The sequence below is a fragment of the Castor canadensis genome, chromosome 7 (assembly GCF_047511655.1).
Source record: "Castor canadensis chromosome 7, mCasCan1.hap1v2, whole genome shotgun sequence".
NCBI lineage: Eukaryota > Metazoa > Chordata > Mammalia > Rodentia > Castoridae > Castor > Castor canadensis.
Genome location: NC_133392.1, coordinates 9,669,122 through 9,693,961, shown reverse-complemented (window position 1 = coordinate 9,693,961; position 24,840 = coordinate 9,669,122). Strand labels below are relative to the sequence as shown.

At 47.3% G+C, this 24,840-nt stretch overlaps 1 protein-coding gene and 1 long non-coding RNA gene across 2 annotated transcripts in view; one reads left to right on the top strand and one right to left on the bottom strand.

Annotated features, from left to right (window-relative positions):
• Window positions 1-97: 97 nt before the first annotated feature.
• Window positions 98-16,516, bottom strand: LOC141424737 (uncharacterized). Its single transcript, XR_012449598.1, has 4 exons — window positions 16,115-16,516; window positions 11,392-11,503; window positions 10,197-10,332; window positions 98-8,953 (listed from the first exon to the last, which is right to left on the bottom strand). It is a non-coding gene; the product is annotated as an uncharacterized lncRNA (long non-coding RNA).
• Window positions 15,083-24,840, top strand: part of Htra1 (HtrA serine peptidase 1) — a 46,376-nt gene continuing 36,618 nt past the window's right edge. Inside the window, exon 1 of the mRNA XM_020171771.2 lies at window positions 15,083-15,638. Coding sequence (XP_020027360.2) covers window positions 15,155-15,638 — 484 coding nt within the window. The 5' untranslated portion in view covers window positions 15,083-15,154. The remainder of the gene's footprint in view (window positions 15,639-24,840) is intronic.

The window sequence follows — 24,840 nt, the reverse complement described above, 5'->3', positions numbered from 1 at the left end:
CTGTGGAACCTGGTGTAGACAAAAACCACACGAACTGAGATCCTGCCATGCCATTTGTCACTCCAAATCAGTGGGATGCTGGAGTTGACCTGTGAAAGCCAGTTAAATTTTCAGGAGTTTTGTAAGTTGTTGTTAAGTGGAGGCATTATTAAAAATTAAACTTTGCTTTAATTGTATTAAAGCAAAGGTAATACACAACTCAACCCATCACGTCCTAGTTATTTTACTACACCTTACTGTTACCTGTGCTCTGGAGGTGATTTGCACCTAGTTCTCTCTATAACATAGAGTTATGGTTTGAATCTGAAACACTGGTTCATGTACTGAAGCTTTAGTCCCCAGCTGGTGGCACTGTTGTGGGAAGTGATTGAAACTTCAGGAGCTGGGGGCCTCGCTGGAGGAAGTCGGTCACTAGGACAACAGTGTCTTTAAAGGTTACACCTGGTCCCTTACTGTTTCTCTCTGCTTCCTGTCCGCCATGAGGTGAGTTCTTTGCTCCACCACAATCCTGACCATGATGTTTAGTGTCACCTCAGGCCCACCATGCACTGTAACCTCTGAAACTGTGAGGCAAAACAAATCTTTCTTCCTTTAAACTGTTCTTCTCAGGTATTTGTCACAGGTGCAGAACAATGTGCCATGGCACATCTCTTCTAGTCCCTCATTCAGTAATGTCACATTGCTATCTTGACATTGGCACAGTGGGAGTATTTCCGGAAAACCAGAAAATGCTACAAATTAGGGCATGATTCATTGTTTTGATGATTGCGTAGGTGAGAGGCTGGCACACTTTTTCTCTAAGGGGCCAGATAGCAAATACTTTAGGCTTTGCAGGCCATACAGTCTCTGTCACAACTAGTAATTGTGCTGTACAGAACAAAAGCAAACAGACAATTGTCAGTGGATGAGCAAGGCTGTGTTCCAGTGTAACTATCTGTGGGTACTGAAATTTGAGTTTCATATAATTTTCTAATGTCCTGAAACACTATTCTTGCTTTTCAACTATCCAGAAATATAAAAGCCATGTTTTTTTTTGCAGATGGTCTGAGAACAATGACGTTAGATTTAACGAGCATTATATTTGTAAATCACAGGATACATAACCCTCCTGTCAATAAAATTTACACGGAGCTTTTCTCCCCCTAGAGATCTGGACGTTAAACACGTACCAGCACAGCACTGCTTCAAGTGTTTTAAAAATTGGGGGGCAGGGGAGTGGGGCTCTGGTGCCACCTGGTCAGGGAAGCAGTTCCCTTACCCACATCCCACTGGTCCTAGGGCAAGGTGAGTTTGTCCAGAGGACTCACCAACAATTGGCTCGGCTTGCTGCAAAGACAAAGAAGGGGCTGCTTGCTCATGTGTGGCAAGAAACACTCTTAGCACTATCAGACAGAATCCGGAGACTGTGAGGTGGGGCAAGGCCCTGCACCCACTGACGAGCTCCAGGCCCATGAGCTGATGAAATGGAAAGTTCCAGATGCACACACAATATTTTTCTCATCTAGTAATATTGTCATATGTCTTTCATTTAGCCATGTCTTTAATCTTTTAGTAATTATATTAATAGAGTTCCTGCATGTTTTTGTAAAGTAAATTTCTAGGTAATTCTATCTTATTTAAAAAAAATTTTTTTGTAGTTCGGCACTAGTGGCTCACACCTATAATCCTAACTATTTGGTAGGCTGAGATCAGGAGGATCATGGCTCAAGCCCAGCCCAGGAGAAAAGTTTGTGAGACCTCACCTCAGTAGAAAATAATAAGCACAGTGACACGTTCCCATCATCCCAGCTGTGGTGGGGAGCTTAAAACAGTGAGATCCTATCTCCAAAATAACCAGAGCAGAAAGGGCTGGAGGGGTGGCTCAATGTAAAACACCTGCCTGGCAAGCACAGACCCTCAGAACTGCCAAAAATTTTTTTGTTATATTTATTTATATTTTACTTTTCTATTTATATTTTTAGTTCCACTGAATGGTGTTTTTTTAATGTGATTTTGTAACCACTTATTGCTGCTCTATAGAGGAAAGGATGCTCCTATAAATTAATTTTTTAAACTAGTCACCATATTGAATTATTTAGTCGATTCCTTTGTACTTTTAGCAATAAAATTGTATCATCTATAATAAATGATCCTTTTGCTTCCTTCTTCTTAATGTTTATTTTTGGTATTTCTTTTTTGCTAAATTGGCCAGAATTTCTAGTGCTGTGCATCCTTGCTATAGTCCAGATATTAAAGGGAATGTGTCTAGTCCATTGTTATTTTGTGTGATGACTGACTATTGACTTGGAGTCTTCTTTACCACATTAAGGAAGTTCCGTATATTTTTAGTTTATCAAAAATAACCCCCCCTCAGAAATGGCTATGAGATTCTGCTAGAGACCTCTTGGCACGTTATGAGATGATATGATCAATTAATTATATTAATATATCTTATAATAAATAGTATGCCATCCTTAATAGTATGCCATTCTTCCATTCACAGTCTATTCCTTAAGGTAATTTGTTTATATTGTCTGTGATTTGTTTTATATTGTCTGTGGCATTTCTGTATCTGTACCTATGAGTGATTTTGATTTGCAGACCTTTTTTTTTTGCAGGTGAGAAAGGATGCTATTATCTTTGACAAGTTTTAATGTTGGGATGAACCTGCTTTGTAAAATGAATTGGAAAGTTTTTCACTTTTTCCCAAATTCTCTGTGTCAGCTGAAAGAACATGAGAATGTCTGTTCACTTGAATTTTCAAAGAATTCACCACAAAACCATTTGGCCTCATAATTTTTTGCAGAAGAGGATCTTGTTCTTAAATATTTCTTTTTCTCTCTAGATACTGGTTTATTTAAAGTGTTTTTCTTTTGCCACTATTTATGATTCTGAGAAAAACTCTATTCCATTTCTGTTTCTACTCTTTCTACAGTCCATTCTCTCACCAAAAGGCCTCACAACATTTGAAATACCAGGTTTGTCCCTTTCCTGCATAAACGCCTCTGACAGTTTCCATCGATAGTTTTCTGCTGCACTGGAGCCGAGGCCATAAAGACCGTCCATGGCCTAGCTCTAGTTATTTCCAACTTCCTGATGACTGTGTTTGGTGTCATTCTCCTGCTTAGAGTGTTGGGAGGGCCCTCAAAGAAGACCAGCTAGCACCCACATGCTAAAACTGGGGTCATTCTGATTCTGGGAACAGCTCCATGCCAGCTCCCTTAAGGGAGTCTTAATTGTTCTGGGACTTTTGCCGACCTGACACAGCTTGGCTCATGGTTGATCCTTGTTCTTAAGCTTAAAAGTAGGACAGGCACTAATGAGTGCCACAAATGTCTGTGGCTGTGCTCAGCAGAAGAAACACTATGCTTAATTAAATACAATCAATATTTTTCCACACCTTCTTAAGGACTTTGCCGGACTCTGGGATATAAGAGAGGCAGACACAACCACACAAGGCACTTCTGTTGCAAGGAAGACTACCAGAGCTCACTGGAAGAACATGCCAGGTTGTGCTGCAGTAACAGAAGCCTCAGAAGGTTACAACACAAAGGCTCATTGATCTTCATGCTTGATATCCATTGTGGGTGGGCGATGGTTCTGCCCTTTGTCATTTTCACCCTGGGACCCTAGCAGTGAGCAGCTTTTATCTGGGAAATGTCTAATGGTCATGACAGAGGGGAAAGATATGCTGGCCAACAAGCAATACTCCTAAATCTGCTCAGAAGTGACACACGCCGCTAAGCTCATATTCTCTGTTGGCCAGTCAAGCTGGACATCAAAGGGTCAGGGGAGTACTAGGTTGAACCACATGAGACTGGCGTTTTACTAGTCAAAAATGATCAAGTAATTGCAAATGCGTAAGGTTTAACCTGATACAATCCTATAAGTAGGGCAATGACTATTTGAACAATGCAATGTACTCCATAGTGGCACCAGCAAAACTGTAAAGTATCAATAGTTTCTGTGTTCATCAGTTTTTCATTGCTGTGACAAAATACCTGAAGTAAACAATTTAAAGGAATAATTTTGGCTCATGTGAGTTTTAGAGGTTTCAGACCAAGGTCAGCTGGCTCTATTGCTCTGAGCCTGAAGCAAGGCAGAATAGCATGGTGATAGGAGTGTGTGGTGGAGGAGGAAGCTCACCTCAGGGCAGCTGGGAAGCAGAAGAAAGAAAGGGTATGGGATGACAGGTGTATCTTTCCAGTACACGCCTCCAGTGACCTACTTCCTCCACCTAGGCCCCACCTCATCCTTTCCACCACACATGAATGCCATCCATAGTACAAATCCATCACAGGATTAATCCAGTGATGATCCAATCCCTTCCCCAAAGTCCCACTTCTGAACACTGCTGCACTGAGAACCCAGTCTTCAACACATGAGCCTTCTTCAGGAATAATTTATATCTGACCCATAATAAATAAAAAAGCCTGGCATGGTGGCACTCACCATGCATTTAAAATGTGTTGAGTTCTTGCAATGTGGTAGGCTTTGTGCCAGATTCTAGGAGAGGCAGTGACAGAGACTGGCAGATACAGTGCCTGTCTTCAGGGAGCAGATCTGGTTGCTGTCCCACTGTCAGGCATAGATGATTTGCAGAAGGTGGCATGGGGGATGGGAGGTCATGGGCATTTGAGGTGTACATCTAGTAGACATGCAGGATTGCTGGCCAAGTTCACTTCCATGTAGCTGTACAACTTGCTTCTTCAAGGCCAGCAGGAAAGCCTCACTAAGGTCCAGGCAGGTCCTGCCGTGTTGAGGGGCTCTTCTGAGCCAACCCAGAGTTCTCTGCCTTTTGATGAACTTCAAGTTAGATTATAGACCTTAATGACCTCTGCAAAATCACTCCAGCTTTGACATATAACGTAACCTTAGCACAGAAGTGACATCCATGCTCTCCAAAAGTCCTGTCTACACTCAAGGGGGAGAATTCCATAGAGGACTCCATACGGGGCATGGCTGCTATGGGTTAAGGAACCTCCAGGGCTACTTTAGGATTCTGCCTTTCATGGAGCTTAGTCTTCTCAGTTTCAGCTGTTCTTGTGGGTGTAGCCTGTTGTTTTTTAAGCTGAATTTTCCTGGTGTCATTGACCATTTCTGTATTTCCTTTTGCAAAGTCTTTGGCCCAGACTTTGTCTTAGTCGATTATGACCTTTTTACTTTTGAGTCATATGTCCTGAATGCAAGTTCTTGCTCAGACACCATTTATAAACATTTTTCCCAGTTTGTTTTTTAATTTTTGACGAACACAAATTCCTCATTTAAATTATGACTCTTTGTTGGCAGTATGGCTCAAGTGGTAAAAGCGCCTGCCTAGCAAGCATGAAGCCCTGAGTTCAAACCCCAGTGCTACCAGAGAAAACAAAATTAGGAGTCTTTTATTTTCTTTACTGATTGGTGATTTTGTGTCCTGTTTATGAAATCTCCTGCTTACCTCCCAAATCATATTTTTCTATGTGGATCCTTTTCTCTTGGTCTCTTTATTTTCTTTGCTTTTCAAATTTAAGTCTATGATCCACTTTGAGTTCATTTTTGTGTGCAGTGTGGGTGTGGGATAAACGTTCATCTTTTTTCTCCTCATGAATGGTCTAGCACCACTTGTCGAAAAGACTGCCCTTTCCCTGCTGAATTGCAGCTATGCTTTTGTTAAATCAGGTGACTAGGTATGTGTGAGTCTGCTTCTTTTTATTCTATTGGTTTGTTTATCCATGTGCCAATACCTGACTGTCCCTGTTATTGTCAGCTTGTGCAGTGAAAGCTAGACACCCTCTTCAAAAGCATCCTGGGGGGGGTGGTATCCACTTCTTTACAGAGAGTTTGTCAGGCCATTTCTTGTGCCAGGAAATAAGCACCTGCCACGATGGTGAAGGTGAAATGGGGCCAAATAGAAGAGAGAGCAAATGAGCCTTGTCAGACACAGAGTTTTTCTAAAGACCCCAATGTTCTTTTTAAAGGAAGCATAGCTGTGAGAGGGATTAAAGAAAGAAAAGGCATCATTTGAAAACATCATCAAGAACCTGCTGTCTCCCCAGGATGAACGGCTGGAAAACAGAGATTTCAAGTATCTTGGCATCGTGGGTGCTGAGCACTGGGTGCACCCTCCACTTACGGCCAACACTGAGGGAAGTAGAGGGAGGAAGCAGACAGACCAGTGGGAGCAGCCCAGGTGCTGAGCTCCAGAGGCAGGTGTCTGAAGTGCCAGAGGAACAAGAGTGACCCAGCAGGAGCCTAACCAAGGTCTTGTCCTGCAGAACCACAGAGAGGAGCTCTGCTTCAAGGAGGGCCTGCCCAGGGCCAGCCTGTGAGGCCCCTGGTAGAGTGGCTGTGGCTTTCTTTACTTCTTCCTTCTAGTTTTTACTGACATCTCTGCTGGTGCTAATGGTTAGTACAGAGAATCAAAGGCAGAAAATACCTCCATCAGCCTTTCTCCTGGAATGAACCACGGTCCAACTCAGTTCCTTCCAGGTTTGAGTCTGAGAGTTGTTTCACTGAAGAATCAGAAGGACAGTGCACACAGTTTGAATCCTGCAGTTCTCTCTTAGTGTATAAGCATTACCCAGGATCCAATTTCTTTTTGAATCTCAGACCAGGAAAGTTCTGCCACTCGGGAAAATTTCCTGAGTTTTCTTGGAATGATTACAGTGGCTGGGCATGGTCTTCCCAAAGCTTGGGGGATCAGGTTATTTCTCCCCTCCTTCCAAGCTGCAGGTCTTCCTGAAGGGTATGGGGTGCAGCTTTTAGGGGCCTGATTTCTCTAACTCATAATTACTCTTTTTAAAGGACTAGAAAATTAATTTCATCACTCAGTACTAAGTGCTGGACTAGGAGTGAGCTTCCAGTCTCTCTCTGCAGTGGGAGAGACTCAGGTTCCACAATGCAAGGTGACAGGGCTCTGGAAGGATGGAGAAGGACTGTGGCAGCTGGCTGAGTGGAAAAGTACCTTGGCCATGATTCATCAGGGATGATGCCTTGTTGGTGCCGTGCCACCACCCGTCTGTGAATGCAGACAGCTGACAGCTGAAAGTCACATCAAAAATGGAACCAAGTCTAAGAGAAGAAACCAAATGAAAATCAAGACAAAAATGTGCTCCCTCAGTGCCGTACCTGGCTGCAGCTGCCACTATCTGTCAACAAGAGCACCGTGAGACCACAACCTGCTATGTGGTTGGCACCGTCAGGCACAATGGGGAAGTCAGGCTTCTTGTGTCAGGCAATGCCTGTCCTGCTGGGGGAGAACAATATGGTGGCCCATTGGGACATAGATTTGCTGAGTAATAGGGTTGTCAGTGAAACGAAATTCCCGAATCACTGAGTTTTAGACCTCTAAGGTCACTACCCTGGCTATGGAAGGACTGGATGGTTGCAATCCCTATTTACATGATGTTGATACACAGAAAGGGCCTATCTGCGGTTTTAGCCCTGCTGCTCATGGGAATCCCAGCGTGTGTGGGTGTGGCAAACTCCTCAAGTCAGAGACACCAGGATGCTAAGTTCCTCCCCACCTCCAGAGACTTTCAAGTAACTTTGTTGATATATGGTTCAAGTAGCATTCAATTCACCACCAAAGGCTCACAGTTCAGCGACTTTTAAAAGGTCCTTAGGTAGTACAACCATCAACCCAGTTGTAAAACATTTTATCTCAAAAATAAGCCCTAAATCTTGAGCTATTACCTCATCCCTATGCAGCTGCCAATCTTTCTGCCTCTGCTTGGGACACTTCCTTTGAATGCACTCATGCAATGGGTGGCCTTTTGGATCTGATACTTTCATTTAGCATAGTGCTTTAAGAGTTCATTCATGCAGTAGCACATGTCAGTACCCCGTTCTTTGGTATAGCTGAATAGTACTCCATTGTGGATATGCCACATTTTGTTTATCCATTCATCAGTTCACGGATGGGCATGTGGGTAGCTTCCCCATTCTAGTTATTGTGACAATGCTGCTACAGACACTTGAATACAAATCTCTGTGTAGACGCTGGTTTCTATTTCTCTTGGGTATATACCTAGGAGTGGAAATTCTGGATCCTATAGCATAGGATTTTTGTTTAATTGAAGAATGGCCAGACTGTCTTCCAAAGCAGCTGCACCATTGTACCTTCCTGCCAGCGGTGTATCAGGGTTCCGATGCTTCCATGTTCTTGCCAATGCTTGTCATTACTTCACTTTTTGGTCCTACCCACCTTCGCGCATGTGAAAGGTACCTGGTTGTGGTGTTGATTTGTTAATTTGCTAATGACAAGTGATGTGTATCTTTTCATGTGCCATTGGTTCCCCTATAGTTTTGATTCAGGTACCTACAGTACTTTTTGGTCCTTTCTTAAAATTTGTCTTTATTTTGAAATGATTTTAGGCTAAGAAAGAAGCTGCAAATACAATATGAGACTCCCATTTGCCCCAGTGCAGATTCCCCAAATGGTAACCTTTACCACACTGGTACCTCATCCTTTCCTCTGAAGCATTTAAATTGCAGACATGCAGGTCTGAATATTTCAGTGGCTTTTTTCTTAAAAATCAAACCCCAAAATCTTTCTCTTATCCAGCCACAGAAACATGATCCAAACAGAAAATCATCATCGGTTTGGTATTATGTTCAAACTCAACTTAGTCAGGTTTGCTAAATTCCTGGGTGGGTGTTGGCTCATGAATGATTCTGTCACCTCCTATTGCAGACAAGGATGGGAGGATGCCCTTCGGCAGGCCCCCAACGATTTACAGTAGGGCCCTTTATGTGACTTAGGGAAGGACATCTCATGCTGGGATGGGCAGCTGGCTTAGAAGGGTTTGGCATTTTCATCTCTGCTTCATGCCTCCAGCACACTGCACCTTCTCCTTCCAGGACCAGTGGGCTGTAACTGAGAAGGAGAAGGGGCAGGAGGAAGAAGGACAGGAAGGTCCTGGGAACCTGGGATGGCAGAGGACAATGTGGTAAGATCCCTTCATGTCCATCCTGGGAGGGTCTGTGCTTGGCCCTGGAATGGGAAGAGAGAGAGATGGTGACAGGCAGTGTGACAACTGTGGTTTTGCTGCACTCCTTGATGGCAGCTGCTAAAATTTGCACCCTACCACCCCCCCTCTCTCTCCTTCTAGAACCTGGAGTCTCCCTCTTTCCTGGTTTCCCTCCCTCAGACCAACTTCCACCAGGGGCCTGGTGGTCTTTCCCACCTAGGAATCTCCTATATCAAATCCAGGTTCCTCTAGATTCAATGAATGGTGCTCAGCCTTTCCCCTATTTCTGGCCCCCAACCCCTCTTACTCTTCAAGATTTAAGTCTCTAAAAGTCTCTAAGGAAACCCCTTGGCGGCTCCCCCAGGATCCAGAACAAGGCAGAGGTAGACAAGGGATGGGAAGGGGACAGAGATGACTCATCTTGGTGCCTCAGTACCCAAAGTGAGATCCCTGAACCAGCATTACTGGTACCTGTAGGAATGCATACTCTCAGGTATAACCCCAGACCTATTAAGCCAGAAAAGCTGGGGGTGGAGCCCAGGGATCTGCATTTTAAGCTGCCCTTCAGTGCTTCTGATGCATGCTCAGTCTGACAACCTCAGGGCTAGTTGCAGTGGTGGCAGGGAGACCCAGGCAGGGCTGGAGTCTGTAGTCTTCCTGTGCACCAAGTTCTTCAAAGCCCATGTTCTCTACAGCTGGGGAGTTAGGAATATGTATAAACATCCTCAATGTACCTACTAGGTGCCAGGCAAGGGAAAACAGGAAGGTACAGTGGGTAAAAGAGGGTGACTGGGTGGGCCCACAGAATGCTGTTGGACTGGACTTCAAACAGGTGGACCAGGCTAGGGGTCCTCCTGAAGGAGGCGTAATCCTGCTTATCTCCAGGTCTGTAGGGTGCTGTCTCTCTTTCTGTATTCTCACAGTTTTACATGGTTCATTGTTCCCATTCTTTTAGGGGTTAGAAAAATACTTTGCTGGATGTATAAGAAAATAGCAGTGCAAGTGTGTAGAGGAAGATTCTGGGCCTTCAAGGTCAAGATGGTTCAAAATGTTCACATGATGTTGTCAAATAAGCTTGGCAGATATTTTTTCATGCTTATAGAATTTTGGCCCTTTGTGCTTACTGTAGTGGCTATATAACTAGACAATGAAAAACTTCTTTTTATTAACACATTTAAAATTCTGGCTTATAATTTCCTTGATTCAAAGTCAAACAATTTTGCTTAAAGGCAGCATGCCCTAAACCTAATGTTGCTCATGCTTTACCTGTTGTTCCTAAATAACAGAACGTTGATGAGTTGACATACATTCCATTTTGGCAGCTGCCTGTGGTTCCATTGGAACTTGTGTCTATCTGATCATCATTGAGAGTAAAGAGTTGGTCACACGCCATTTTAATTTCCTAAAGCAAATATGTTGAAAGGATCCAGTCAGTGCAAAGATGAGACTGTTGGTCTTAGGCAATTGATTAAGAAGAAGAAGGGATAGAGTAATGAAAGATCTGAATTACAGATTTTGAAAATATATAGAATAAAAGGCTTAAAGGGACACTCAGAGCAGCAGCCAGACCTGGATTGGTGTTTCTTTAGTTAATAGACATGAATGTTTTATGATTTCATATTAGAAATGGCAGTACTTCTAAGGTGTTTTAGAAGTTCTCAAAAATATTTTAAAGTATTTTTCTTTAAAAATGTCCTCACCTGACATTAAAGAGGTCATGCTGAAAAGAATTATTACAAAGCTAATGGAATCCTTCCTAGCCAGCTGGGTTACATTAACCACATCTTCAATTTAGCTCAGAGTGCACCTCCACCTAAAATATATGGGCTGGGGTGTGGCTCAAGAAGTAGAGCGTTTACAAGGCCCTGAGTTCAAATCCCAGTACTGCAAGAATAAAATATAACACTGTATCTACATTTATAAATATATTCCGCCCATTTTTCTTCCAACCTATCATCCGTACTGCAGCAAAGTGATTCTGCCAAAACACATCAGACTAGAACTTCTCATCAGAACCTTTGTGAAGTCCAGATTCCTTAGGAGGACAGCCAGGGTCCTTCACATTCTGGTTCAAGGTCCCCTCCCCTTTAGCTACCTCTCTAGCCTGGGGACCCTGGCCTGGCTACCTGCCTACCCCACACTGCACAACTCAGAGCTTCCCTCCCTGGGTAGACTCATAATATCCACCCCAAGTTCTGGCTTCTGTTTTTCTGCCTGCCTGCCCAAACCCTCCCCTCCCCTCAATTTATAGCCCAATCTATTTAAAAAAATTTTAATTGATACATAGTATGTGCACAATATGATAACACAATATATGCATATGACATGTAATGATAAAACCAACAGTAAACAGTATTTCCATCTCCTCCAACATTTATCGTTTTTCTATGTTGGGAAACTCTGGGTTCTTCTTTTCTAGTTATTTTTAAATATATCATAGATTGTTGTAGACCACAGTTACCTGGCTGTGCTGCAGAAGACCAGAATTAATTCTTCCTTAGCCGACTATGTTACCCGTCTCTAGTGGCCACTATTCCACTCCCTTCTTGTATGGGATGGATTTGTTTCAGCTCCTACAAATGAGTAAGAATATGCCATACTTCTCTTTCTATGCCTGGCTTATTTCACTTAGCTAACGTACACTTAATGTGCGAATCCTCCCCCGCCAAATGGAGTCCCGCCAATCTACCTTGTACCTGGTTTCTTACCCCTCCCTCTCTGTGGTGTGGTAGACACCAGTGTCACATACCTAGTGGGGTTCACTCAGGTGGTTATTTTCATTTAAGTTAATTAAAATTAGATAAAAGTTCAAGTCCCTCCTTTTCACTGGCCATACTTCAGATGCCCAGTGGCCAAACGTACTTAGTAGCCACCCTCTTGGGCAGCACAAGCAGAGAGAATATTTCCATCATTGAAGAAAGTGCTGGACCTGGAGCTCCACGGAGCCTAGGCTCATTCATTCAACGCTGCATCTCCAGCAGCTTGCAGATGCTCCAGAAGTTTCTCTCAAGCTAAACCAAACTGAGCAGATGTGGGCCTCTCACCAGCACAGATGGCCAGGGTGTCCCTGATGCCAAAGCTTATGACCTTCTGATGCTGAGGTGGTATGAGGGAGGGGCATGTACCTGGCACTCGGGAGATGGGGAGCCCAGGCCAGCTTAGAAGTCATTTCTTACATGGTGGCATGTCCCCAGCCAGGCTTTTGTCGCTATGGGAGGATAGATACTGCTGTGGGACTACGTGACAGCCTGCCTTGATGAGCAGTTTGGGTCGAGCATGGAGGACTTTGGAAGTCAGGTAGAGAAGCTTGGACTTCATCCCACTGGGACCGAGAGCCCCTGGGGATGACAGAGTAGGAAGTCAAAATTATAAATATAACTTCTTAGATTTTAGGTTCTGTGAATTAGGACAGGCAATGTGAGCCCCCAACCACTCTGGGTTCTTTGTGCTCTTGGAAGAACGAATGCCCCAAGTGGGTGGCAGATCTTTACTGGGCAGCCACCATGGCTGCTGGGTCCAACTCAGAAGCCTCATTTCCTGATTAAAGCTTTGGCAGTCATGGCATTTCATCATTCATTATTCATGAATAGATGTGACTGTTCAGAATCAAAACTTAAATGCTGTAAATTAGGGCTGCAGAGAGGATGCAGGGAACTCGCCTGTAGTCCCCTTTTCTCTGGAAAAATCCTCTCTGTGAAACAGTGCCAAGATTTGATGAGTTCTCATGATGCAAAAAATTCATCTTTCAAGAAGCTGTCTTCATAAGGCAGCAGGTGGGGAAGAATCTCAAAGAGAAAAGTGTTACCTGCGGGTAAGGAGGTATTAGGACACAGGGAAGGTCGATAACATGCCCGCGTGTGCACACAAATGGTCACGCACGTGGGGCTTATGGACACATGACCCTAGTCCACACGAAGGGGAGGAAAGGGGTTCTCCGCAGAGGGAAGAGCTGGAGCAAAGGTAGAGACATTAAGTAGGAAGGTATGCTCAGGAAAGTTATTCAGTACCAGAGATGGGTACGTGTGGTGAGAGGCAGGCTGGAGAATGGGGTGGAGAGGCAATGGTGACTCACCCCAGCAAGCAGTGGGAAATTGTGGTCAAATTGTGCCTTTAATCAGCTGGCCACACAGCAGTCTGGCCACTTGGCTGGAGGGTGGAGGGTGGAAGGTTAAGAAGGTGTTCTGCCTCCATCACTCTTAACCTGAGGCGTGACACAGGTCAGCCGCTCTGGCCCTCAGTTTTATCATGTAAAAAAGGGAACTGGAAAAACAGAAGCTTGGCTACTTTGTTCACCACCACATCCCCTTTTATTTCATCTGTGTACTGGGAGTCTTTTTGTTTCTGATCAGCTTTGTTAGTTGGTCGTGTCATCCCCCCGACGCCCATCCCGCATTAGTCAAAACTAGCAGGACTCTCAGGGTCTCTAGTTAGCAGGGGTACCTGCCCCTCCTGCATTCTGAGCCAAGGCCTCCCTCTCAAGGGGGAAGGTCTACCTTTGTAAAATGTCACTGTGGGGTCTGAGGAGTCTTGCTAGGGCACCAAAGTAGTTTTCAGGCCCCAGGCTGCTGGGACCCTTGTTTCCCAGAGGGTGGTGGGAGTCTCTGGATCTAGATGCTAACAAGGCTCACATTTGGGCCATGCTTTTGTTGTGGGAATCTCAAGCTGAGTTACGGGACACTGAGGCAGTTTAGCAGGAAGCCACGTTTTATTGTGTCAGCACAGACTCAGTGGACTTGTGTCCAAAGGCTGAGCCCCGAGCACAGTGACATCTCACCTTATATACCCTTGCAAGCAGAAGCAAAAAACAAAGCTCAACCCACATATGGCTACATGTGGCTTTATTGGCTGTTTCATTTCCCCAGTGCTGTGTGACCTTCTTCATGTTTCAATTCTTTAAGTTTTATCTCTGATTTGCCATCCCTTCCCCCTGCCTCATTGTCAGAACACAGCCTGTTTCTCTTTTGGTCCTCCTCCTTGCTACACTTTGAGGGAAGCTGTATTTGGATTTTATCTTTTAAGCTATTCTTACTGGAAAAGGTTTGTGTGCACAAAGGAATAATGAAAATGGAAAAGATTAAAGAAAAGTCCCTAAGCTTCCTTCCTGTCCCAAGGTCAGCAGCACTCTGCCTACCAGCCTTTGGGTGCCTCTGCTTAGGCAGGGCGTGTGCAAACCGCCTCCTTCCCAGGTCCTGGGATACAAGCTTTGCCCATCTGCTCAATGTTGGCCAAAGACCTTGCCAGGCACAGGGAAACGCCTGAAAGGCCACCCTTCCTAGTGATTCTTAGACTCGCTTCTGTCCCAAAGGATGCACTGAAGACCGCTGACGTCAAAGCGATTCTCCAGCGTGAACCTCTCCAGTGCTGGGACTACAGGCGCGCGTGTCACCCGCGGACCTCTTCCATTCCATAACAAAATGTTACAAGACAACCACGAACTTTGTGAAAATTCAAACCGTAAAAACACCTTTCTCCCACAGACTGTCCCCAGCCCCGCCAAGTACTGGCTCCTGAGTGTCCTTCCTGACATAGGCGATGCGGTACTAGAACGCCTGCCACCGATAACGACTTTTAAAAAGAATCCCACGCGAAGGATTCTTGTAACTGCGTCTGCCCTAAGCTTTCCTCACTTAACAGCAGGTCTGGGCGTTGGCTATCGGCCAGCCCGCAGACGCCGCCTTCCTATGGCTGCATCAGGGCCATTGTCACGGTCCTACATGCCGGACACAGGGGACATTCCAGTCGTGGCCCCTCCCGCCCGAGGCCGGTCCCACCCGCGCTGCCAGGGCGGCTCCCGGGCTGGGCGATCTGCGGGAACTTTTCCGGGCGCCCGTGCGAGGCCGTGGCAGGTTCCCCATTGGAAGATTGTTGGTCTTAGGTCTCGGAAAAAACAAAACAAAACCGTGGAAGGTGAACGCGTGGGGCGCTTCGACTGGGAAACTGAGCCCCGCCCCGCCCCGCCCGCGCGATCTGTGAGTCCCGCCGCTCTGCGCCGGGCGCGCCCGTCCTGCCCCCGCCGCGGGCGGTCCCGGTTCCGCCGCCCGCCCTCGGGCCGGCCCCCCTCGCGGCCGCGGTGCCCGTCCCTAAGTCGGCTCGTCACCGCCGCGAGGCCAATGGGCTGGGCCGCTCGGCCGCGCGCACTCGCACCCGCTGCTCCCGAGGCCCTCCCGCGCTCACCCCGGCGCTGCTCTCCGGCCCTCGTCCAGCGCGCAGCCGTCGGAGCCGCCATGCAGTCCCCGCGCGCCGCGCTCCTCTCGTTGCTGCTGCTGCTGCTGGCGGCGCCCGCCTCGGCGTTGCCGCCCCGGACCGGCCGATCGGCGCCCGCGGCCACCGGCCCCGCCGCCAGCTGCCCCGAGCGGTGCGAGCTGGCGCGCTGCGCTCCGCCACCGACCGACTGCGAGGGCGGCCGCGTCCGCGACGCGTGCGGCTGCTGCGAGGTGTGCGGCGCGCCCGAGGGCGCAGCGTGCGGCCTGCAGGAGGGTCCGTGCGGCGAGGGGCTGCAGTGCGTGGTGTCCTTCGGGATACCCGCCTCGGCCACCGTGCGGCGGCGCGCCCAGGCCGGCGTCTGCGTGTGCGCCAGCAACGAGCCGGTGTGCGGCAGCGACGCCAACACCTACGCCAACCCGTGCCAGTTGCGGGCCGCCAGCCGCCGCTCCGAGAGGCTGCGCCAGCCGCCGGTCATCGTCCTGCAGCGCGGTGCCTGCGGCCAAGGTACTCCGCCAGCGCTGCGTCCCGGGCGGCTCCCCAGCCCTCCATCCCCGCCATGACCTGCCTCCCAGAGACCAGCCGACAAGCAGCGGGGCAGCGAAGCGTTGCGGGGTGTCAGGGAGCTCGTGGGGCGGCAGTTTCTTAGGAACCGACTGGGCAGCGTCCAGCCGGGAGCCGGTTCCACGGCCTGGCGGGTGCTCTGCGCGCTTCGCCCCGCAGCCCGGGGAGGGGGTGACCGCATCTCTAGCGGTGGCCGCTGGGTGCTCGGCTGGGAACATAACGCCAGGGACCCCGGGGAAAAAACAGGATGGGAATATAGACTTAGAGGAAGCAGAGAAGTTCAGGCTTGGGGACCCCAAGAACTCATTTCTGTTGCTTTCCCTTCCTTCTACGTCTCTGCTTTCCTCCCATTTATAAAGTTTACCAGGCAGGATCTTCTCCATGAAAATTAACTTTTTAAGGAAAGGAACAGCGCTCACCGCCGGGCCCGCACTCTCTCCAGATGGTTCCCCCCGGCGGGGACCGGTAGACGTTTCAGCGGCGGCATCGCTGCCGGTCTTGCTTCCCTTTCTTTGAGCCAACCCTACAAAAAGCCGAAAGTTGCTCCTTTTAAGCTCAACCGGGCGCTGGACCACGAAATTTGAAGAGGCAGAGGAGGGGCAGGTTAGGGATTTGGAAGAAATGTATCCCTTCTCCTTAAGCAGCGTTTCTGTACCAACAAGACAGTTTTGGCAGGGAGGTGGTGGTGAGGGGGTGAAGGAGGGTGGAGAGATGCCCAGTTCACTCGCGGGACCTTTGGGAAAGATGCTCAGCCTTTATGCAGAGATGCCCTGTGGAAAAACAACCCGGAGTTCAGCCCTGGCCAGTCTAGCGGTGTGGGGACCAGCCAGCTGGACTTGGCAGTGCACTTAGTCTCTGCCACAGAGCTGCTGCCCAGACCCAGCACCACTCTCTTAGGGCATGGAGACAGGAATGGGAGAGCCTAACCCAGAGGGACTTGGTCTACACTTTTTTCTTTATCTGAGTATGGTCTAGCTTGACCACCCAGGCCTGGCACAGTTTGGCTTACATGGGCAGGAAGGTGGCAGAGTGGTAGAGATGGGAGGTTGGTATCCTTCAGTGGGGGAGCCAGAGCCTGGCCTCTAGAAGCTCGGCTTAGTTAGGGAGAGGAGAGTTTTTCCAGGGAGAAATGATCCAGAGGCCGCAGAATGGGCACGATAGATCAGAAGGTGCACAACTGAGCAACAGCCTGCAGGCCAGGTGAGCTACCCTGTGACCTTATTCCATCTTCACAACCTCACAAGGAGGAAGCTCCTGTTCTCATTCCTGTTTTATACAAAGTGGAACTGAAGTTGAGTAACTTGCCCAAGGTCACTCAACTGGAAAGAAACCCAGATGGCTTTATTCAGTCTGGCCTTACCCCAAGACTGTTGGGAGAGGAGATTTTGGAGGGACTGGAAAGTGGGTTCTGTTGGGGGTGGGGTAACAACACAGCAGAGCTCAAGACTTGTTTGGGGGAATGGGAAATAGATCCATGTTGCGGGGGACATTTGGGGAGGGCCAGGAGCCAGCCAGGCAGATGGCTCAGAGTCCCAGGGCTGAGGAAGCAGGGCTATGTGGGGTGTGCAGATGGTTTTGAGTGGGAACAGCTCAGAGGAAGACTGATGCGGGACCAACCTGTGGCAGAATGCAGGAGGGCGGGGAGTTTGGGCTGCTATGAGAATCTGAGTGTGCACTGACAGCACTAAGAAAACATATTTTGGTCAAAAACAAGGCAACAGTTAGTGTTTGTAGTCTCGCTGCATGGGGTTCTGAGTTCCGGGCACTATGGGAACCGCCTAATTTCTTGCCAGTGAAACCAGTGAGGTCTGGAGTTAGTAGGCCAAATGCTTGACTGGTTCAGCTGCTTTATGGAGATAAACAGGTTCCTCATTGGCCATCAGACTTCCAGTGGCCCCCAGGTGTGCCAGTGTGAGGACAACCACAGAAGAATGAACATGGCAGCCCTGAAAGGAGGGAGAGGGAGGGGGTGTGGCCGCTGGTCTCATCCATCCCGCCTAAGTTTGCAAATATTTATTGAGCTCTGTAGTGTGTCAGACACTGTGTCTGGGTCTGCGGAGCACTTCGGAAGCATGCAATAGGTGTGTGGGTAGATGAGTGAGTAAGTGAATGAATGAATGAAGAAGCAGGAGGTTCTGTCCTTCCTTAGCAGAAGGCATTGCTTCCTGCACCTCGTGCTCCCTCCCATCTGATGCTGTGTGCTGACTTGCTGGAGGAGGGATCTCTTGGAAGAGAACTAGGGAGCCAGCAGCCTTTGTTTGGCCCCAGCCTGCTCCATCTTTTAGCAGCTGGTATGCAAGCCAGGTCACCTGTCATCATAGTTGAATGAGGAGTCTTGGCTGCCTGCTATTGTGCAAAGGGTTGGTAGAGTGCCCTTTTAGCTGGGTGGACACAGAGGTCTTTCAGGAGGTGCCATAGCAGTAGAAGATGAGGGCAGGAGCAGACAGAGAGCAAAGAGATTCTGAGGCCTGAGGCTAAATCTGAGGTGTGTGTGTGTGTGTGTGTGTGTGTGTGTGTGTGTGTGTGTGTGGGTGGGTGGGTGGAACAAGTGGGAATGCTGTGGGAGGAGAGGTCCCCAGGCAGGTGAGCCATACTTTGGAGTCATGGTGGCTCTTTCAGTGGAGGAAATGTCACCATTCAAAATAAAACCCTTTTGTTTATAAGCTGTTTAATGAAGATATTGGAGAATGTCTATACTAGTGGTTTTGGAAATGAAGACAAATTATTGATTTCAGAAATCAGTTCTTCTGGCAGAGTTTGATTGGGAAACTATACAGTTCTACCAGAGAACAAAGATCTGTTTTCAATCATCCATGCTGTTGAATGAAAAAAAAAAAAAAGCTTGGTGTAGTGGTTCACTCTTGTAATCCCAGCATTTGGAAGACTGAAGCACAAGAATCTCAAGTTTCAGGCTACCCTGAGCCACAGGGTACATAGCAAGATCCTGTCTCAAAAAAGAAGGAAGGAATTGCAATTAATAATAGGATAATAACAGTAAGGGCTGACATCTACTTTATGCTTACTAAGCACCAAGCCTGTATTTACCAACTCTTTTGATCCTCCCAACAGTGCTCACCTGTAAGCCTCCCGGCTTATGGATGGGAGGCAGTCACAGAAAAGTACATTTTTCAGGTCTCAAATCCATGCATCTGGTTCCAGAGTTCCATTCCCCACCACTACTCTGTGCTGTTGATGCAGCAACAGAGATTAGAAGCCAACTCCAGCTGATCTGCAGCTAATACTGAAGTAAACAGTGCTCCAGATGGCCATCGATGACCTTGAGACCAGCAGGGCAGATCCCAGCTCTCACTCAACAGGCACAGTGTGAGGACAAGTTTGCCTCAGGTTGCCATCCATGCAGTCCTGCCAAGAAAGAGGAAAAGAGTAGAAGAGGTGGGCCATAGTAAAGATGTTTCCATACCAGTTTCTCAGACCCCAGACTGCTCTTGAGGAGAGAAAGGCTCTTCCAGATCCCCAGAGAATCCAAAAGACCAGCCAGGGGCACTGCAGATCTTTGTTAAAAACGTGGACAAGATGCCAGGATAGAGCCCTGAGAAAGACTCCCCAGAGAGGAGAAGCCTTGTCCATCCAGCCTCAGAGACACCCCCGATGAGCCTAGAGGACTCCAAGTCCCAGGCGGGGGTCATAGAGGACATCCAGAAACTCCCTGCTGGAGTGTTTCAGGAGCCCTGGGTCCTGGCCTCACCCAGGCTTGGGCTGTTTAAAAAATCTGCTTTATTTAGGTGGTTCTTTTATGGGATCCTTGCTCAAGTAATCATTGCTTGTTTGAGTGCCGCACACTGCTGCACTGCTGACAGTGGGAGACAATAAGGAACAAGACAAAGTCCCTGCCCCAAGGAGCCCATATTTAAGACAGTGGGGAAAAAAACAGTCATTCATCACCCATAGGTGCTTTGTCCTTTGTCAATTGCAGCACTTGCTAGGAAGTCATTTCCACTATTGGTGGTTCAAATATATCTTTTGTTATAAAAATAAGTGTGGGGTACCAGCTTTCCTCTTAGGACAAGGTTGAAAGAGTGTGTCACTAGGTTTCAGTCATTTGGAACTTGCAAACGCTTAGGTCTTTTGAGCTGCTTATAAGGCTATTCTCCCTCTGTTTGCTTTTGCTAAATAATTGAAATATTAAGGATTTGTAAAATTAATAAGTTCACACGATGAAAAGCCAAGCAATTGATTTCTCTCATTCCATCCAGAACATGGGATTTAAAATAACTGTGCTCAGGAAGTGATGCCGGGGAGCCATGAACTAACTGCAGCCAGAGGCCTCAGGCCAGTGGGGCTGGATTTAGAATCTGCTTGGAGCTGTGTGATCCTGGACAAGTTCCGTGCCTTGGATTCAGAAATCAGGTTTTCCATGAGCTTATATTTTTAGTGAATAAATACCTCTGGTCAGGCTAAATGTGAAGGAGAAATCACACTTGGCATTGGGTGAGGGTTCCTTGGAAGGCCAGTTGGAGTGGAGAGGCCAGACTGCTGACATCTGGCTTGGTCTGTGTAGTCAGTTACCTGATTGAATGATCAACTCCCACTGGGCTCCCAGGGCCTTGGTAATAAGAAGACTGGACTAGGTCTCTTCTAGCTAGAATGGGCTGTGATTTCTGTAAGAAAACCAGTCTCTGAAGAGGCTGTGGTCCTTGTGTCTCTTTTGAAGGCTGCACTGGCTGCTCCAGGAGTACTTCTTTCTTAAATTACGATGGTTAGAGCCAAGGTTGGCAGTTAAACGGATGCAGCCCATCTTGAGTTTGGTTGCCTGGTACTTTGGGTTCGTGCTGGCTGCTGAAAGGCTTTGGGAGACTCTGGGGCCATATACCCAATCCCAAGAGCTGATTGTCAGCAAGCCTGGATTCAAAGTCAAGCAACTGATGTATGTCACCCATAGTTTCTTCCCTGCGGCCCTGGGGCTGGGCTGCCTCTGGGTCCTCTGGATTGAGGTTCCAGCAGAGCCATTTCTTGTCCTTTTCTACCCTTCTCTGCCATTAGAAGAGAAAAAAGAAAAATGCTGTCAATAGAGTAACTGAGAAGTGTAGCCATTACAAATACTTTCCCAAAAGACTCCTGGAAATGGTAGGGAAGTTGATGTGATTCAGCTCTATTTGGTGACGTGTGTCTATAACCCCTGGGGACATTAGCCAGGACAACATGCCTCAGGAAAGACATGACTGGCAATAAAGAGGTGTGTTTATCATGCTGGAAGGGTGCAGAGTTCCACTTTTGGAACCAGTGATGTAAGTTCCTCTTCCAGACTCATCCAGAGCACTTGTTGAACAACTGCTGTGTACTCAGAAGTACACTGGATATTGAGAATGAGAGATGAGTAAGACTTGGTGGCCCCTGACTCAAGGTACTTGAAGAAGGTCTTACGATGCCTGGTATACTGGCTGGGATTCTGGAGTCAGAGTACCCTTTTCTGGATGTGACTTAATTTCTAAGTCTGTGTTTCCTTATTAGTAAAATAATAATGCAGAGAATACTGTGTTTGTCACACTTCTCAAGGGTGTGGCAGGATGGAAGGAAGGACCTTGTTTCATGACATGCTCAGCCCTGTCCCTTGGTCAAAGCAATGACAAGTCTACTCATCGTTGTCGTCGACATCAAGGTGCTAATAATGAAGTCAGCTCAGGGAAAAAGGTTCTGAAATGTCCTTGTCCCCTGGGATGAGGTGCGTGGGTGGGTTAGGAAGTCTTCACGGAGAAGGACAAGCGACATGAGCATGTGTCCTGAGGTTGATTTGGAGTTTACCAATGAGTATGTTGGGGAGATTTCCTGGGCAGAGGAAGTTGGGTGCCACCTTCCCCTTTCCCCTGTCATCTGAGATGTATGGCTTTCCTTGAATTAGGGAATGCATGTTAGGGACTTTTATATCTGACATCTTGTTAACCCTCCCTGGAGTCTGTGACACCCAGGAGATGGCAGTTGGTACAACCCCTGGGACCTTTTTGAGCAATGCCTTAATTTGCTTTCCATGCTCTGGAAGTTCCCCAGGAAAAGATTTGTCACATCTTAAGTATAGGAAAAAAATTTTGGAAGTCCACGAATACCCTGTTATTTTAATTTCTGGGACAAATTGTCGAGTAAGCATATTTCATAAACACAGTTCTGCACAGACAGCATCGTGTCACAGCAGCTGGCCCCTACCACAGGAGAATCACATCTCCCTGTGCTGGAAAGTCTCTGAGGGTATATTGTTGGGACTGGAATTTCTGATAATGTCTGTATTTGAGTAAGTTCTGTCTTAATGAGTCAGAGCCTTGTGCAATATTTCACCCTTCAGGAACATCTTTTCACTGGTTGTGCAATAGATCGCCAGAAGGAGATGCTGGACCGCCTGTGTGATGAGCTGTGTTTTTCTCGGTATGGGGGAGGCCTGCAAGTAGAATCCCTTCCATACAGTCTTGGGCAAGATTTCACCCCATTATCCAACACTTATGGCATCTCACACCCTATGACTAAGATGATCTCTCTCCTGGTGCCAGTATTCTAAGTGGCAGTCACCACTGGATGAAGACAGATGGATACAGAGTTTTGCTAGTCGGGGCTGCCTGGACAGATGGCTGCCAGCTGGATGTCAATGAGGGAAGGCTCAGCATTTAGTAGTCACATCTGCTTTTCTCTAGCAGAGGGAGCTTCTTGGGGAGGGGTTATTTCATTCCTACGACAGTTAAGATGGGGGAAAATATAACCAAACAACAGTGACCAAAGGAACTACCACCGCTAGTGTCTTCTTGAGCTGGCACTGCGCTAACTGTGACATGCTTCTTACCTCTTGGCTTTCCAGGGAGACAGGTGAGGTTCCAAGAGGTTACTTATAACTCACCCAAGGCCACGCAGTAGGAGGAGGCAGAGGCAGGATTTGAACCCAAGTCTGCCTTTCTCCTAAACCGCTATTGAGGCTTCTTTGACACAGTGTTTCAAAGCATGTTGTTTAATCTCCAAGTATTTGGAAGGTTTCCCAAAAGAATTAATCTTTCTGCTATTAATTTCTAGTTTGATTCCACTGTGGTCTGAGAGCATGCCTTGTGTGATTTCTGTTCTTTTATATTCATTGGCATGTGTTTTCTGGTCTAGGGTGTGATCTGTCATGGTGACTGTTCCATGTGGGTTGGAGAACATGAGTTGAGCTATTGTTGGATGGTGTGTTCTGTAGTTAGAGGCAGTGGGTTGATAGCACTGCCCAGGTCAACTAGACCCTCACTCATTTTTCTGCCTGCTGATCTGTCAGGGATTTTAAGGGAGTCTGGCAGGGAGGTTGAGTCTGTGCTGAAACACTGAACTGTTTCCATTATGGACCATCTGAATTAGAACACCTAGTCTTGCCCTGCTTGAACCTTTTGGATGAGGTATTAACTCCTTTCTGCCCCAGTTTCCTCATATGTTGCATAGGGACAATGATTGCGGCCTGAGAGACATCACGAGGACACTGTGAGGTCAAATAATTTAATGAGCATGAATGAACTTCGTCAGCTGGGCATACTGAAGCATTGAGAGCACAAGGAACTGGGACCTTTACATAGCAATTCCAGACTCTTTTAGGACTCCTGGTAGAACCAGCACCAAGAATGAGTTGGAAGGATGGAAAAGGATTTTTCATCCTTCCTGGAGTCAAAGCATGGATTTCCTCTGGCTACTGTCATAGTCAGTTTTTTGTCATGATAACAAAATAGCCAAGGCTGAGTATTTTAAAAAGAAAATAGGTCATTCAGCTCACAGTTCTCAAGGGCATGATGTCAGCATATACTCCACTCTGATGAGGACTCTGTAGTGGGTGCCATCACAGTGGTGGGAGTGTGTACAAGAGAAAGAGATAACATGACATTCAGGAAGCAAGAGAGAGACTGGGATGGCCAGGCTTGTTCTTTTACAGTAACCCTCTTGTAAGAACTAACTCAGGTTCCAGGAGAACTACCTTAATGCTTACAAAGATCACTGCCTCCAGTCACCCAGTCACTTCCTCCTAAGCTCCACCTCTGAAGGGTTTCACACCCAACTCCCAGCATCACCACAGTGGGGACCACACTTCAACACACAAACATGCTCAAACCATAGCAGGGACGTTTTCTTGTCTCACTGAGACGTGGTAGTAGCTCTTGGCCAAGGCAATTGAATTCAGTCTGTGTAAAGGGTGGAACTGCTCCAAAACACCAGCATCAAGGGCTGGTGGAGTAGCTCAAGTAGTACTGCGCCTGCGTAGCAAGCGTGAGGTTCTGAGTTCAAATCCCAGTACCACCAGAAAAATAAATAACCAAAGCAAAAGGGCTGGGGGGCCTGGCTCAGTTGGTAGCATGCTTACCTAGTATGCTTGAGGCCCTGAGTTCAGACTCCAGCACTGCCAAAAATAAAACAATACAAAATACCAGCATCCTAGTTATTATACCAAGTGCACAGCTAACTCCTGTGTCTTTATGAAGTAGGGCATGTACTCCTCATTGGGGAGGCTATGGTCTATGTCTACTGTTCTTCCCAGGCTGAGTTCCTGCCCAACGTTCGCTGATCAAGAAATGGCCTGAGCTAAGTTTCCTTAGATCCTAGCCTGGTGATTCTCCAGTTTGACATTTTGGCCTCTGAAAAAAATGTAGCCCAATATGGTTGCACCCCATTGGAAAAAACTCAGTAGGAAAAGCCCGATCTCAATCCAGGAGGTCAGGAAGATGGGCAAGGGCTGAGACGATTTGGAGCGGACCCAGGCCTGTTGATGTCTTTCTGTCTGTAGGGGTCTCGCATACTTCCCGTCTGCAGTCGGTTCCCTGGCCACCACAGCATTCCATCCTCTGGAAAATATCTCCTATTACTTTCCACAGTGTATCACTAACCACATTAACTCCTCATTTGCATGTTTTCTTGAGTCTTGTGGGAGAGGACACCACTTTCCCTACAGAGACACTGGTGGCTAGCCAAAGCACCAAGTGACTTGTAGGAAGTATACCAGAACATGAGGCCTGAGACTAGAAGTTTTGACAGGTCCTGTAGCCCAAGCCTTCACTTTACAGATGGGGAAACTGAGACACCCAAAGGCAACGCTACTCTCACAAGCAAGCACAGCTCATCAGTGAGCCACCGTGGAGTCTGCCTCAGGACAGACTCCATGAGCCCATTTCACCTCTTTCTGCTAGAGCAGTTAGGTGTTTGT